Source organism: Myotis lucifugus, unplaced genomic scaffold (assembly GCF_000147115.1).
Source record: "Myotis lucifugus unplaced genomic scaffold, Myoluc2.0 scaffold_7, whole genome shotgun sequence".
NCBI classification, from domain to species: Eukaryota; Metazoa; Chordata; class Mammalia; order Chiroptera; family Vespertilionidae; genus Myotis; species Myotis lucifugus.
In genome coordinates, this window is record NW_005871055.1 from 15838439 (window position 1) to 15855817 (window position 17379).

The 17379-nt window shown below is 37.1% G+C and overlaps 1 protein-coding gene across 2 annotated transcripts in view; it reads left to right on the top strand.

Annotated features, from left to right (window-relative positions):
• Nucleotides 1-17379, top strand: part of SACS (sacsin molecular chaperone) — an 80154-nt gene that overhangs the window by 22740 nt on the left and 40035 nt on the right. For both annotated transcript variants that reach the window (XM_023748969.1, XM_006083607.3), the window contains exons 3-5: nt 5654-5741; nt 6853-6938; nt 9869-9980. In XM_023748969.1, the coding sequence (XP_023604737.1) occupies nt 5654-5741; nt 6853-6938; nt 9869-9980 (286 nt within the window). The remainder of the gene's footprint in view (nt 1-5653; nt 5742-6852; nt 6939-9868; nt 9981-17379) is intronic.

Genomic DNA, 17379 nt, shown 5'->3' on the forward strand with positions numbered 1-17379 from the left:
GGGCTGGTGAGCAGGCTGTGTGCCAGCGGCAGAGGGAGGGGACGGCAATTGGGGGGACAGTGGCAACCAGCGGCAGCAGAGGGGCAATTGAGGGGGCAGGGGTAGCTGCTCACCAGCCAGTGCCGTCCCCTGATCAGCCCGCCCAGTCGCCTCCCACAGAGGGAGGCCAGACTGTGGCTTGGGCCCGCTCTCCACAGGGAGTGGCCCTAAGCTGTCAGTAGGACATCCCCAGACTGCGAGAGGGTGCAGGGCCCCCCCCCCCCAGGGCACGAATTTTCCTGCACTGGGCCTCTAGTCCTATATAATAAAAGCCTAATATGCAAATCGACTGAACGGCAGAATGACCGGTGGACAACTGGTCGCTATGATGTGCACTGACCACTAGGGGGCAGATGCTCAACACAGGAGCTGCCCCCAGCCTGCAGGCCCCAGGCCAGCCAAGGCAGGTGCCAGTGTCCCCCCCCCCCCCCCCCATCACCCCGCTGGTCGCCCAAAGATCGGCCCTAATCGCCGGCCAGGCCTAGGACCCTACCAATGCACGATTTCGTGCACTGGGCCTCTAGTCTAGTATAAATATTGGTGAAGTGCTTGGTACCTGTGATTTTAATCCCTCAATGTAATCTTGACCTTCTGAGTACCTGGGTCCACTCACTAGTCACTTGCCCCCTTAGACCCAGATTTCCTGTTAACCTGTTCTTATGTTGCTCCATGGATTGGCCCTCTTTTCCAGTTCCCCAACCATAGTTGGTATGCAGACAGTCACTTGAGGACTTTGGACGGAATTGAGGAGCAAAGCTCATCATTCTCACTTCTTTTTCTGCACCTACTCCTATCTTTTAACCTTCCCTTGTATACTCTGCTGGTTCTATACCCACTTCTTTGGTTACTCCTCTGGTTCTGCTTTGCCCATTTGTCCCCTAGATGTGGTTATAACCAAAGGCTCAGTTGTGGCTCAGTCTTGCCATTAGAAATGTATTTGTAGGTGTCTGCAAAGTATTGGTATGGGATGGTAAACATTTCAGTGATGTGTAGAGGTTTCAGATTGAGTGAGTGGTTGGTGGAGAGGGTCCATTTAGGAAACTTGTGCTAATAATGAGGTAGTGAGGTTCTAGACTATGATTGTACAGGTAACACTGAAAGGAAAGGATGCATAGGAGAATTTGAAAAATATAAAATTATGGCAGTTTGGTACCAAATGGGGGGGGCAGTGTGGAGAAGGGGGTGAGATGTAGAATAAGGCAGAAGGCCTTGCCAAGGATCTTCAGAACCTTTGAATGAGATCAGGAAAATAATGGTTCAGTTCAGCAGAGATAAACAAGTACAGAAGATATCTAATTTTGGAGGAAAGGTGATAACCAGTTTGCTTTTGTATATGGTTCAGCTGGTGGCAGAACATAAAAGAGATATGTAGGCAAATGCACAAAGAGGTAGGTGACGTAGATAGATCCTATTGCCAGTGGGTAACAGAGGCCAAATTAATTACCATGTTAGAATCTGCTTTCCTGTTTCCAATGGGAATGGGATAAACGAATTCTAACCAATTCTAAGATCTCTGCTATGTAAGAGTCTAGACTACAGTGATATTCAACAGGCAGATGTGGGTCTGAAGCTCAAGGGATAGCTTTTGGGAAGTAACTTTTGGAGATACAATTTTGGGAAGTAACTTTTTCAGCACATTTCTCTTTCTGTACTTTGTAAATACATTGGGAATATTATTAATATTTATTGAGCTACTGACTGTGTTCCACACACTGTCCTAGATATTTTGTATATATATCATCTCACTAGTGAAAACAAGCTCATGAGTTCATTATTACTACTCCATTTTGTAGACTAGTGAAGCCAAGATTTAGAGAGAAGTATCAAACTAGGATTGGAACCCAGATCTGTCTGATCCCAAAGTCTGGACTTGTTAACCTGCCACACCACAGAGAATCTGTCAGAGTGTCAATAAATAAAAAGCTAAATGTGAAATTCTTTAAAACAGAGAAGAGCTTAAACCGTTAAAAATGAACTTGAATGTCAAGGATGGAGCTCCCCAGAAAACAAGCAGAGGGCATAATTCTCTCCTGATTCAGAGGAGATAGGCTTGTGACTTTTACCAAACTGATGAACTTGGTAATGCTAACATGTGCCATTAAAGGTCACCTTTATAGAAGCACATCTTTCACAGAGGTGGTTTTATTTCCTATTTAATTTAATGCTGTTCATAACCTTTTAGATTTGAATTATTGGCAAGAATTCTAATATTTTAAGGTAGGCAGGAAACAAAAGCTGTTGACAACTCCTTGTCACCCACTGGTTTTGGTTGGTATTGGACATAGTTAGCAGTAGGTACTTATTCCTTAGTCTTTCTGGGTCACCTAGAATCCTCTTTTACTTGTTTCTTTTGCTTTTCCTGGCCTGGAAGTGGCATTTGTCAGTTCTTTACCTCCTGTCCCATGCAGAGACTGAAGCTATTCTTTATAGCTGTGCATCTTTCTGGTCCATTTTCCTGATCCATACCAAATGTGTTTGAGTCTCAAGCCAGGTTTGAAGTATCACTTCACTTTCTTCTCTTTTGATTAAAAATGTCCTCCCTGTCAGCTTTTAAATCTTGAAAACCTCCTTGTGTCCTTGACAACTAAACAAAGGAAGAAGTGTTGGGAGATCCAGATTACAATTAAAATTGTATTGTTTGCTTAATAATTTGAAGTTACTGTTTCATAATAAATGAAAATGAGCATCGGAGGTTTTTAAGGGAGGCTGAAGCTGGTATGGGCAGAAATCCAGATGTTAAAATTATTTTATAATTACTTTTTTAAAGACAAATATAAAGACTGAAGTGGACTACTTTTTTTGAAATGTATTTTTTTATTGATTTCAGAGAGGAAGGAAGACATAGAGAGAAACATCAATGATGAGAGAGAATCATTAATTGGCTGCCTCCTGTACGCCCCACCCTGGGAATCGAGCCCACAATCTGGGCATGTGCCTCCTGGCTTGTAGATTGATGCTTAACGATTGAGCTATACTGGCCAGGCTGAAATGGACTACTATTAAGGTCTTATTGCCTCTGGAGGTGAATAGGACCAATGCTGCTTTTTGCTTGGTTGGAGCAATTAAGGTCCAAAAAAGAAAGAGGCCCAAGCAAAATCCCCAAATCTTGGCACTCTCCAGGGGAGAAAACAGATCCCACTGCTCAATTTATCTGCGCTGCTTGCTTTCTCTTTGGGAGAATCACTTCCTTGTAAATAGGTCACTGATAACAATCTGCCAAAAGCATTCATTGTCAAACTCACATAGCCAGTTACATCTGTTTTTACTAATGAGGTGCTAGTCTGTGTCTTCTTCCTTTTCAAGTCCTCTTTAAGACCTGGAAACTTTCCTGCATTATAGAATTTTTTCCTTCCTTCCTTCCTTCCTTCCTTCCTTCCTTCCTGCCTTCCTGCCTTCCTGCCTTCCTGCCTTCCTGCCTGCCTTCCTTCCTGCCTGCCTTCCTTCCTGCCTTCCTGCCTTCCTTCCTTCCTTCCTGCCTGCCGTCCTGCCTTCCTGCCTTCCTGCCTTTCTGCCTTCCTGCCTTCCTGCCTTCCTGCCTTCCTTCCTTCCTGCCTTTAAATGTACCTTGGCTATACTGAATTGGACTAGTAATCCTTGGCTCATACATGGCTCTTTTATTTTATTTTTTATTTATTTATTTTTTATGGCTCTCTTTTAGTAGGAATTTAATTAACTAACAATAGAATGAATAACAATAATGACATCATCCAACTGGAGAACTAAACCTGTTGATAGTTTATATTTACCTTTGTGCTTCTCCCCAGCCTCTATACCTGTGTCTCTTCCCTTACCCCTTTGTGTTTAGTATTCTGTTATTTTTTTTTTTTTTAGTCACTGTAATAGTTTTATCATATGTGTATGTGTGGATATATATATATTTATATATGTTTGTGTGTATGTGTATGTAAGTGTCTATGTGTGTATAATCTAAATATATAAACTAGGTAATATATTGTTTATTTTTATTTACTTATGAACTTTATAAGAAGTGTATTATTCTATATGTAGAAACCTGGAATTAGATTTTTACACTGAATATTACGTTATGAATATTCACCCAAATTTATGTACAGTTTACTTAATTCATTTTTTTATTGTTGTGTAATATTCCATTGTATTAATATGTCATAGAATTTGGGTAGTTTCTAAATTTTTGTTGTTAAAACAGTGCTGCTATGATTATTCTTATCCATATTTCCTGCGCAAGGAGTTTTTACAGGCTTGCTTTAAGATTCAGTGGCGATATGTATAGGAAGTGCTTCATAAACTGGGAATTGTAACACATTCAGATTTGCATGTTAGAGATGGGGACTAGAATGAAGATGATGTACAGAAAGTAAGAAGACCAGATGGGATTGTTATACAAATCTGAGATGTGGAGGGTCTGAACAATTGCAAGTAGAGAACAAGTTAGCTATGAGAAAAGTTGGGGAGGGACATGCTGGTACCCAGAAAGTAATTAATTTGACTGTGGTTTGGTGAGAGAGAGGACTTTTCCCCCAGCTTTCCAATTAAAGTGACGAGATAGAAGATGCCACTAATAATTGAGATTCAGAGTAAAAGATGAGCGATAAGTGATGGAAGGAAAGCTAGTGATGTCACCTTTTGGTAAGTTGCTCTAGGGATCCAGTGTGAAATGGGTGGTAGACAATTGGAAATACTGAATTTTTGACATGGTAAATTATGTCCTTCACACCTTGTCAAGGAAGTGAAAGGTACAATGGTGGTTCTTCAGGTGAGCTTTTGAGTAATGTTTTGCAAACTGCTGACCTGTAAGGAATCATTCCATAGCAACACTTAAGAGTGGACCGGTGGGGACAAGGTTATCTGGCTTTGGATTACTTACCTTATTTTCCAAAAAAGGCACTATTACACTGCTCCTGTGGCTTATGATCACACATATTGTACCTTGCCCTTATGAGAATCAGACCAAACACCAAAAGGAAAATGAATATCAAGGTGTTTTTCAGGAAAGCCAATTTTAGGAAAGTTGTAGACCAAAGCAGCTTCAGACGTTGGAGTCCTTATTTGCCCCTTCCTTTTATATCATACCTTTATTGTAGCAACATCTGTGTAGCAGTGTTTTCCAAACTATATTTCTAGGAACAATATCCTAGAAAATAAATGAAAAAAAAATTTGTGCTAAATTTGTGAAATATTGCTTATGTAATCCTTTCTGAGAAAGTTACAATACATATTAACATGTTAAATGCCCTAAACCCCAAATTATTCCAATTAATTTAAAACATTTTTTTGTCTTCTATCTGTTGACATCTCATAGAGCTGTGCTCTGAGCAATACACTTTGGAACTGCTAATCAAAAGAATGACTTTGTTTATGATCCTCATTCATTATACAAAATTTAAATTATTTTAAAGCAGAAATATGTGTATCTTTATCTATTAGTAACTATCTTTTAAATTTTTAAAAAAATTTTACTAAATTTTTATTCTTTGAAACATTCACTTCTCCAGAGCAACTTAATTCCTGATAAGAACAGTTAACAAGCATTATATCTTAAGTGAAAAAAATTTATGATAAAGTTTTGAATTTACAGTATTAGGAACTATATTGCTTTTCATACATTTTATTCATTTATTTTTATTTTTTTCAGTTACCTGACTGGATCAAGATTGGAGAACTGACTTCCAAAAATTGTCATCTTTTTGTAAACCTTCAATCAAAAGGCTTAAAGGGGGGAGGTATAACATTGACTTTATCAGGATATTTTGCCCTTTTTAGTTGAATAAAGATTATGTTTTAAAAGTGAAATGAAAGTGTATAATATTGGGATGTGATGAGTCGATATCAGGGCCAGAGGAAAACAAGGGCAGATGGAGTTAGTGAGTTATAAAAATGTGTGGGATATATTAGTCTGTGGAACAGTTGGGGTTTGGTCTTGGTGCATAGTTGTGCAAAAATGATGCAAATAAATTTATAGTGATGATTCTGTTTCTTAAGCACAGACTTATTTTTTACTTATATACAGATTTTTTGTTGTTGTTGTTGTTATTCTGTGCATCTGAGAAATTACTTTCCTTCCCCCATTCTCCTTGTACTTGACTGTCACCTATCTGAAGGAAACCTGGTCAGTCAATTCTAAGAATCTCTAGTTTGGAAAGGCTTAACGGTATTTGACTGGACAGCCATTGAGATGGTGATTGTGCTGAATTTCAGAAAAATCAGATCATCGGTTGAGAATATTAAGAATGTCATTATCAGCACCATTAGGTCTGGCTTATAATTTTGCAGCAAAGCACCATTTATTTCAGTTGTTTTAGAAAATATCAGCCCTTTCCCCCATGCTCTTTATTTTTTAATTAATAATCTTTTGTGACATTTAGTATATTTAACATATTCTTAAAACAATTTGTAGCTAATGAAAAATCTTGAGATTTGATAAAGTTGAATCTGCTTTACTTTTTTTTTAATCCACACTTGAAAAATGTTTTTATTGATTTTTTAGGAGACAGGGGGAGAGAGAGAGAGAGGGAGAGAGAGAGAAAGAAACAACAATGTGAGAGAGAAGCATTGATCGGTTGCCTCTGTCAACGGGGGATCGGATGCGCAACCTAGGTATGTGCCCTGACCAGGAATCGAACCCACAACCTTTTGGTATACAGGATGATGTTCCAACCAACTGAGCCACACCAGCCAGGGCAGAATCTGCTTTATTCTCTACTGAATCTGTTTATTACGTAGAGTTTCATAACCAAGAGCTGCAGTAAAACATGAAGTTTTAACTTGTAGAATTTGACTGTGTCTTGGAACCAACTAACACATTGGTAACAGGCCATGGGATTTTTATTTTAGGTAGATTTGGTCAAACAACTCCACCACTTGTTGATTTTCTCAAGGACATATTAAGAAGATATCCAGAAGGAGGACAGATTCTTAAGGTAGGGCATGTGTTGTGTACATGTATGAATTTACTTTGATAAAAATGAGGGGAATAAAATTACTTAGAAGTCTTGTTAGTGTTTACATGTTTTAGAATTTTGTCTAGATTTGAATAGCTATACTTATTACCCTCTGCACCTGCGGATGGTGTGGGTTGAGAACACAGTCAATATAAATATGTGGGGTTTCAGAGCAAAAGGGACCCACTAAGTTGCAGTAATCAAGTAGTGCTATTCTAGGAACACTTTTTTGTAACTGTATATAATTCTATAATGTAATTTTATGAATTGCATGTGAAACATTGTACAATGGCATTACAAATCTACCAGCCAACCAGCCACACAAACAAAATAATACAGAATCCACATTCAGGGGCCATCGACATGTGCTCATTTGACCCCTGGTTTTAGAGGTTTGCTTTTGGGAAGACTTTAATTATTTCAGTTATTTAAAGCTATTTATGATGTATTCTTTTAGTTTGAATACACTCAAAAAAAATAAGCAACCATAAAAGAAAGCAATATGGAAGATATTGCAAAGATTAGATTTTGTGTTTAAGTTTAGCAAGACACCTTAGTTGTAAAAGATCAGTCATTATGCATTTTCCTTCTCATTAATTTATTTAGTGTTTATTACCAATTCTTTAGTCCTCATATTTTCTAGTTTAGATGGTAAATTTTTAGAAAATAAGGACTAGGTTAATAGTCATACTCAGATAGAGCTGAAAGAGGATTGCTGCATCTTCAGTGATTTTAATAATGACATGTATCATTTAAGAATAGGCATCAGTGATTCACAGAGTTAATTTGCAAACCATTTTTATATTGACATATTAGGAAAGTGAAGATAGGAAGAGTATGTTTATTGGGTTGAAATGGGGGTAGAGAGGCAAAGAGAATAAATTTAAATTTGAAGATTTAGTTGATGGTAACAGGAGTATTACCAATTCAAAAGTGAGTGATAAATCCTATCAGGAAACAAGGCCACAGTAATGAGTGAGCTCTTTGGACATTCCTGTAGCTAGCAAGCAGCTGATATTTACTCTTTCCTCTTTGCTTACTGTATATATTTATGTGCGAGCCAGCTGAATATAATCTTTGTTCCTTGGATGTTTTAGTAGAATTCAACCGTTTTAGATTTAATAGGAATCTTAGTCTTATGCCTTTTGTGATGTTTGCTGAAAGGTCCAGATATTTTAATAAATCGCCCAAGATTATATGCAAATTGACATATTAATGCCTCTTCTTCTCAGAATCAGTTTGAGAGAGATCCCCTGAGAAAAAGCATCCCATCCTATTTTTCGTTCAACTTGAGACTGATAGTTGGAGCTTGGGAGTTGGGACTTTATCTCCAGTTTTCTTCATCTCTGCTCCCTAAAATGCACATAAATAAAAAATAGATATCCAAATGAAACCAGGATCCAACCTTGAAAGTACTCTCATTTTGAAAGTTAACATTATATTTTGCTCCCTTTTAATTCTTATTTCTCCTTTATATCATAATAGCCTAATGTAAATAAGATTACTAATTTCAGGGATTCTGTTAGACTAAATAGTGTAGGAACTAGTCTACAAATTCTATGAGAAATAGGCAGTTGTGTGAACAGGAGTAATTTGTATTCGATAAGGAAGTAGATAAGGGCATGTTTGGGGTTGAACAGCAGTTGGGTAAGACCTCCCAACCTCTTGGTGTGCACCCAGTGAACTACACGTCTTACCTGATCTCAGAACTTGCTCTCAGATCTGTGCTAGTCCCTTATTCAGTCTTAGAGTTGTCTCATTTCACGTGAGCACTGTCACCTTTTTACTCTGATAAAGGTTTTGCTGTTGGCATTGCTGTCTTCAGTTCTTGCCCATTCCCCCCAACCCACCCCAGGTTTAGTAATACCAAGGTGCCAGAAAAGTTAAAATATAGTTCTTCCCAATGTTAGAGGTTTATGAGTGTAAAAATAACAAGATGGGTTATTGTGTTTCTAAAGACCCATCCATTTAAAATGTAACCACCTGATTTGGTTTGGCCTAAATCACAGCTCACCCAGGCAATTGCTATGTATTGACTTTTCTATACTTTAGATAAGGTCCAAAATAAACTAGGGTTAATATCTTTGAAGTTCATTTCAAGTTCTAATGACTATGGTATTGGCTCTAGCAGTTGGACTCTTATTTTAGAGTGTGGAACTCCCAACATGATTTTGGTAGGTGTGCCAAAGTGATTGGGGTTGTTGAGACTGGGGATTTTTTTGAGGCTACTGATGGGTGTAAATCTTGTAGTTTGCCCTTTCCTTTCTCACATGACCGTGCTTTTATTACCCATTCACCCATCTACTTACTTATCCACCAGACAATATTACTATCCTTTTTATGAAAGGAATAAGGCAGTGCTGACCTTCAAAAAACTTTCATCTTAGTATAGGAGAAAGATATGCTAACCTCAAGTTTTCAAGATGCAACATACTGTACATATAGACTGATTTTTTTTTCTAAGAGAAAGGTAAGTTTGATAAGCAAATGATAAATGAGATCTTTTTTGGTAACTGCTTGAGAATGGGTATTTATCCCAAATGACAAAATAGTCTGTGTAGTTTGGAACTTGAGTAATTTCTTTTGTATGAAGGCTTTGGGTAGGTTGTAAATAAGAGGCAGAGTTGTAAATAGTCTCAGGATTTGTGTTGCAGGCTAAGAATAGCGAGTTAAAAAAGGCATTGTAAGTATGTGTAATTGAAGAAGGACTCATGGTCTTTTCAACTATACTCATATGTATGTAACAATTACTTTCAGTAGTATCCTCACCAGATCTTAAAGATAATGATGCAAGCAGTGGGTTTTCTTTACTGAAATGTAATTATTTTTTAAATATTATAGGTAAATATAAAGATGGGCAGTAGATTACTGTATTATGAAATATTATTTTTGGTGTATATCTTGATTAGGAATTAATTCAGAACGCAGAAGATGCTGGTGCCACAGAAGTAAAATTTTTGTATGATGAAACTCAATATGGAACAGAGACTCTTTGGTCAAAAGATATGGCACAATATCAGGGTAAGAGTCAATATTTAGGAATAAGTTTTATGTACTAACAGGTGCTTTTTATTGATTTATAATACTCTGTTTAATGAACAGTCTAATTACCACTCATACTTCACTTCTTGGTATATTTCATTCCACTTCAGATGGTTTTCTCTGCTTTTGGTGGGCAGGTATCTCTGCTAGTTGGTATTTTTAGAGAACAAAGAAAAAAATCTCAACTCAAAGTAACAAGGAGTGTAAATTCAGTTGGCCCTTGAACAATACAGGCTTAAACTGTGCAGGTCTACTTATATACAGATTCTTTTTAATAAATATACAGTTTTCCCTCTGTGTCCCTGAGTTTCACATCCTCAGGTTCAAGCAATTGTGGATTGAAAATAGTAATTTTGATCCACAGGTGGGAATATACGAATGCAGAGGACCTACTGGATACATTGTTCTATGCCATTTTATGTAAGGGACTTGGGCATCTTTTTTGGTGTCTGAGCGGAGTCTTGGAACCAGTCCCCTGTGGATACTGAGGAACCATTGAAGTTTTGGGGGAGTCAAAAGTAAAACACAGATTTTCAACTGGGTGCATTGGCGCCTCTAATCTCCACCTTATTCAAGGGTCAACTGTACATAAGCCTCTTGTTCTATTTAGTCACTTCTGAGTATCTTATATCGTTAGCAACACAAAAAGATACCTTTTCCATATGTATAACACTTCTCTACATTTGGAAAGAAGAGGCTTCTGCTTTTAGGATACCCTTGAAATGTTTTGAAGTGGGTTGGAAAGAAATTTTGAAGGAGATAAGAGAATAAGGAAAGCGAAAGACAATAAGACAGTGATGGTGAACCTATGACACGCGTGTCAGAGGTGACACGCAAACTCATTTTTTTGGTTGATTTTTCTTTGTTAAATGGCATTTAAATATATAAAATAAATATCAAAAATATAAATCTTTGTTTTACTATGGTTGCAAATATCAAAAAATTTCTATATGTGACACGGCACCAGAGTTAAGTTAGGGTTTTCAAAATGCTGGCACACCAAGCTCAAAAGGTTCGCCATCCCTGCAATAAGAAAACCATAACCAATAGATTCCTGATACCTCAGTTATACTCTTTGCAGTGTTGTTTTTAAAAAAAAATCATGATTTTCAGTGCAGCTATGAAGTCAATAGGATGATTGCAAATGACTGTATATTACATAGAAAGTTATTGAGAAAAAGGAGGATCAATTCAGACTTTTTCCTGAACATATTTTTAAAGAGATGTAAGTCATATATTTTTTAAAAATATGTTTTATGGTTCAGGAGGGTAATCAACATTATTGTTAAATATTTAAACATTAAACATTTAGTACTTCTTATACCTAATAGATTTATTCTTAGGCCAAATTTGTGATATGAGAGCTGCATCTTTTTATTCTATAAAGAGATGTGGTGAGACATAATACATCAGTCCTAACTCCTGGGACATTTGTGATCTTGGGCATGTCATCTCACCTCCATTTGTCATGAGAGGATTAAGCCAGTAAGATTTCCTGGTTCTAAGATCCCATGGTTTAATGTAACCATTGTTAAAAAAATACCGACTGTGGTTATGAGGGGCGTTTGCTTAAGTCCCGATACTATACAGTGGGGGCACTGGTATGTAGAGTGGAAGCTCTGATCCTCATATTTACTCAAGGTGATTAAGCAGATTACTGAGCCTCACTTAATTTAAGTCTGCTCAGCTATACGATGGTAATAAGAACAAACTTTACCACCAGTTATTTTGAGGATTAAATCAGATCATTTATGTGATAATGTTTTAGGTCTGCTGTCATGCTGATACTAGTGTGTATTAGAGAACCATAAATGAAAGAGTGAAGAGATTGTAGGAATATTTTGTTGTAAAATGTTACCTAAATTGTATGATTTTTTTTTTTTTACTTCTAGCCTTGACTTTCATTTAAAAATATTTGAAACAAGGTTATTTAACTGAGTTGTGTATAAGTATACTTGGAGATAGGCTAATTATTTATTTATTTATTTATTTTAATCCTCACCTGAGGATATCTATATGTTTCGAGAGAGGAAGGAAGAGAAAGAGAAACATTGATATAAGAGAGAAACATCAATTGATTGCCTCCTATCTGTGCCCCAACTGGAGATTGAACCTGCAGTCTAGGTATGTGTCCTGACTGGGAATTGAACCTGAAACCTTTTGGTGCATGGGTGCCATTCCAACCCACTGAGCAACCTGGCAAGGGCTAAAGATAGGCTTTAAAAGTCAAATGGGAGCTCCATTTTTAATTTTTTGAGGAAACTCCATACTGTTTTCCACAGTGGTTGCACCAGTCTATATTCCCACTAGCAGTGCATGAGGGTTCCTTTTTCTCCACATCCTCACCAGCACTTGTCATTCATTGATTTGTTGGTGACAGCTATTCTGACAGGTGTTAGATGGTACCTCATTGTCATTTTGATTTGCATCTCTCAGATGATTAGTGATTTTGAGCATGTTTTCATATGTCTCTTGGCCTTCTGTAGATCCTCTTTCAAAAAGTGTCTATTTGAGTTCTTTGCCCATTTTTTGATTGGATTGTTTATCTTCCTTTTGTTAAGTTGTATGAGTTCCCTGTAAATTTTGGAGATTAAACCCTTATCAGAGATAACACTGGCAAATATGTACTCCCATGCAGTGGGCTTTCTTATTGTTTTGTTGCTGGTTTCTTTCGCTTTGCAGAAGCTTTTTATTTTGATGTAGTCACATTTGTTTATTTTCTCATTAGGAGCTGTATCAGTAAAGATATTGCTACGACATATGTCTGATATTTTGCTGCCTATGGATTCTTCTAAGATTTTTATGGTTTCCCGTCTTAAGTCCTTTATCTATTTTGAGTTTATTTTTGTGTATGGTGTAAGTTGGTGGTCTAGTTTCATGTTTTTGCATGTCCAATTTTCCCAGCACCATTTATTGAAGAGACTATCCTGACTCCATTGTATGCTCTTGACTCCTTTGTCAAATATTAATTGAATATAATGGCTTGAGTCGACTTCTGGGTTCTCTGTTCTGTTCCGTTGGTCTCTGTGTTTGTTCTGTGCTAGCATCAGGCTGTTTTGAGAACAGTGGCTTCGTAATATAGCATAATATCTGGTATTGTGATCCCTCCAACTTTGTTCTTTTTTCCCAGGATTGCTGAAGCTATTCGGGGTCTTTTTTTATTCCAGGTGAATTTTTGGAAAGTTTGTTCTAGGTCTGTGAAATATTCTGTTGGTATTTTAATGGAGATTGCATTGAATCTGTAAATTGCTTTGGGTAGTATGATGTTGATTCTACCAATCCATGAACACGGTATATTCTTCCATTTGTTTATGTCTTCCTCTATCTCTTTTTTCAACATCCTGTAGTTTTCCGAGTATAGGTCTTTTACCTCCTTAGTTAAGTTTATTTCTAGGTATCTTAATTTTTTTGTTGCAATGATAAATGGGATTTTTTTTTAATTTCTCTTTCTGTGAGTTCGTTATGGGTGTATAAAAAAGGCATAGATTTCTGGGTGTTAATTTTGTATCCTGCTGCATTGCCGAATTCATTTATTAAGTCTAGTAGTTTTTGGATGGAGTCTTTAGGGTTTTCTATGTCATCTGCAAATAATAACAGTTTTACTCCTTCTTTTCCAATTTGGATGCCTTTTATTTCTTCTTCTTGTCTGATTGCTATGGTTAGCACTTCCAGTACTATGTCAAACAGGAGTGGTGAAAGTAGGCATCCCTGTCTTGTTCCTATTCTTAGGGGAAATGGTTTTAGTTTTTTCCCATTGAGGACGATGTTGGCTGTAGGTTTGTCATATATGGCTTTTATTATGTTGAGGTATGATCCTTCTATTCCCACTTTGCTGAGAGTTTTTATCAAAAATGGATGTTGGATTTCATTGAATACTTTTTCTGCATCTATCAATATGATCATGTGATTTTTGCCTTATAATTTGTTTATGTGATGTATCATGTTTATTGATTTGCGAATATTGTACTAGCCTTCCATTCCTGGAATAAATCCCACTTGGTCATGGTGTGTGATCTTTCTAATGTAATGCTGGATCTGATTTGGTAGAATTCTGTTGAGGATTTTAGCATCTATATTCATCAGGGATATTGGCCTGTAATTCTCTTTCTTTGTAGTGTCTTTATCTGGTTTTGGAATTAGGATAATGGTGGCCTCATAAAGAGTTTGGAAGTATTCCTTCCTCTTGGATTTTCTGAAATAGTTTGAGGAGTACAGGTGTTAGTTCTTCTTTGAATGTTTGGTAAAACTCCCCTGTGAAGTCATCCGGACCTGGGCTTTTGTTTGGTGGGAGTTTTTTGATTACTGCTTCTATTTCATCAGTTGTTATTAGCCTATTCAAGTTTTTTGATTCTTCCTGATTCAGTTTTGGGAGTTTGTATTTTTCTAGGAATTTATCTATTTCATCCACATTGTCCAGCTTGTTGGCATATAGTTGTTCATAGTATTTTCTTACAATCCTTTGTATTTCTGTGGTGTCAGTGGTTACTCCTCCACTTTCATTTCTGATTTTATTTATTTGGGTCCTCTTTGTTTCTTGATGAGTCCGGTTAATGGTTTATCAATTTTGTTTATCCTTTCAAAGAACCAGCTATTGGTTTCATTGATTTTTTGTATTGTTTTTTTTTAGTCTCTATGTTATTTATTTCTGCTTTAATTTTTATTATTTCCTTCCACTTACTCTGGGCTTTTCTTGTTGTTCTCTTTCTAGTTCTTTAAGTTGTAGGATTAAGTAGTTTATTGCTGATTTTTCTTGTGTTTTTTTTTAGGTATGCCTTTAGTGCTATGGACTTCCCTCTCAGGACGCCTTTTGCTGTGTCCCAGAGATTTTGGATTGTTGTGTGTTCATTTTCATTTGTTTCCAGGAAGTTTTTGATTTCTTTCTTGATCTCGTTGGTAACCCATTCATTGTTCAGTAACATGCTATTTAGGTTTCATGTGTTTGAATGTTTTTGGCTGTTTTTACTGTAGTTGATTTCTAATTTCATTCCACTTTGATCTGAGAAGATGCTTGATATGATTTCAGTCTTCTTGAACTTGTAGAGACTTGTTTTGTGTCCTAACATGTGGTCTATCTTTGTGATCCATGTGCACTTGAGAAGAATGTATATTCTGCTGCGTTGGGGTGAAATGTTCTATAAATGTCTTTTAAAGCCATCTGATCCAGTGTGTCCTTTAGAGTCTCTGTTTCCTTGTTAAGTTTTTGTCTGGAAGACCTATCCTGTGAAGTCAGAGGGGTGTTAAAGTCCCCTACTATGACTGTATTGTTATTGATCTCTCTGTTAAAGTCCTCTAGAAGTTGTTTTATATATTTAGGTGCTCCGATGTTGGGTTAGATCCTCTTGTTCAATTGATCCCTTTAGTATTATATGGTGACCTTTGTTGTCTCTTATGATGACCTTCATTTTAAAGTCTATATTTTCGGATATGAGTATTGCTACTCCATCTTATTTTTCTTTTCCATTTGCACGGAATTTTTTTTTTCATTCCTTCACTCTCATCCTGTGTGTGTCTTTTGTTTTGAGGTGGGTCTCTTATAGACAGCTTATAGTTGGGTCATGTTTTTGTATCCATTCTGCTACCCTACGCCTTTTGATTGGAGCATTTAATCCATTTACATTAGGGTTATTATTGATAGGTACTGATTTATTGCCATTATATTTCTGTATGGCTAGGTTTCTCTCTCTGTTTCTTCTGCTCATTACAGAATTCCTGGTGGTGATGTACTCCTTTAGCCTTTGTTTTTATCTGGGAAGCTCTTTATTTGACCGTCTATTATGAATGAAAGCCTTGCTGGATATAGTAATCTTGGTCTCAGATCCTTGATTTCCATTACCTTGAGTACTTTGTGCCATTCCCTTCTGGCCTGTAGAGTTTCTGATGAGAAATCAGGTGTCAGCCTTATGGGAACTCCTTTGTGGGTAACAGTTTTCTTTTCTCTTGCTGCCTTTAAGATTGTCTCTTTGTCTTTAATTTTTGCCATTTTAATTATGATGTGTCTGGGCTTGGGCCTGTTTGGGTTCTTGTTTGAGGTTCTCTGTGCCTCCTTAACTTCTGTGAGTTTTTCCTTAACCAGGTTAGGGAAGTTTTCTGCCATTATTTCTTCAAACACCTTCTCCATTTCTCCATGCCTTTCTCCCTTTCCGCCTCTTCTGGCACACCTGCTATTCTAATATTGTTACATTTCCGTTGTCCCACAGCTCCCTTAAGCTGTCATCCTATTTTTTAATTGTTTTTTCTTTCTGGTTTCCTGATTGATAGTTTCAATTCTGTCTTCTAATTCACTGATTTGATTCTCAGCTTCCCCTAATCTGCTGTGTTTTCCTTCCAATGTGTTCTTTATTTGTGTTATGTCATTTATCTCAGAATGTTCTTTTTTCATAGTTACTATATCTTTTTTCATGCTGTTGAGCATTTTTACCATCATTACTCTGAACTCTGATTTAGATAAATTTCGTATCTCTGCTTCATTTATATCTTCTTCTGGAGAATTCTCTAGTTCTTTCATTTGGGGGTTTTTTGTCTCCTCATTTTGGCTTTCTGTTTTGGGTTTGTTACTATGTATTAGGTAGATCCTCTACACTTCTCAATCTCTAGTTTGGGACAGTGTAAAAGGCTGTTTCTGACTAATTAGATCAGGCTTAGACTCAAAGCCCCCAGAGACCACTGCTGCCTACAGACTGATAGGATTCTGACCTGAATTGCCCCCCAGGCAATCGTCCTCAGGTGTGGCAAGAGTTTTTTTCAACAGGGTAGAGTAGTTGCTACTGCCTGGAGGCTAGTTGTTATTTTTAATCTCTTAAGTGGTCTCAGGGCAAAGTGTTTTCCAATAGGGTGTGTTGACTGTCTTCCCCTGAGGCAAGGCAAATGTCTCTGTGGGAAAGATGTCCTCCGTTGCATGAGGGAGTGATCTCAGGGATGGAGGCAGAGATTCAGTGACTCAAGTAGATTGGAGCAAAGGCAAAATATACCTCTCTTCATTTCAGGATCAGAATTATACCTTGATTAAAAACCTTAAACAATATCTAGATTATACCTGCTAGATGCAGAAACCAGTTAAGAAGTCTACCTGCCTCTTACCCAGGTCTCTGCTCACTGAAGTGGGGTTGTTTATATGCACTGCCTGGTTATGATGCTGATAAGCCAGGGTGTGGGAAGGGCTCTGACAGCCAGCAGATAGGACACTTCTACTTACAGGGTGTTTTTCACCTGTTCCTTCTTTCTAGAGTTGCACTGATGTGTAGGATAGGGAGTAGTTTTGACACTCCAAAAGACCGTGGAGAGGGGGTGTGTGAGGAGGAAATTCTTTATCATAGGAAATAACTTTTTTATTTGAAAAAAACAAGCATCTGTTATTTTATAATTTAACAAGTGTTTTATA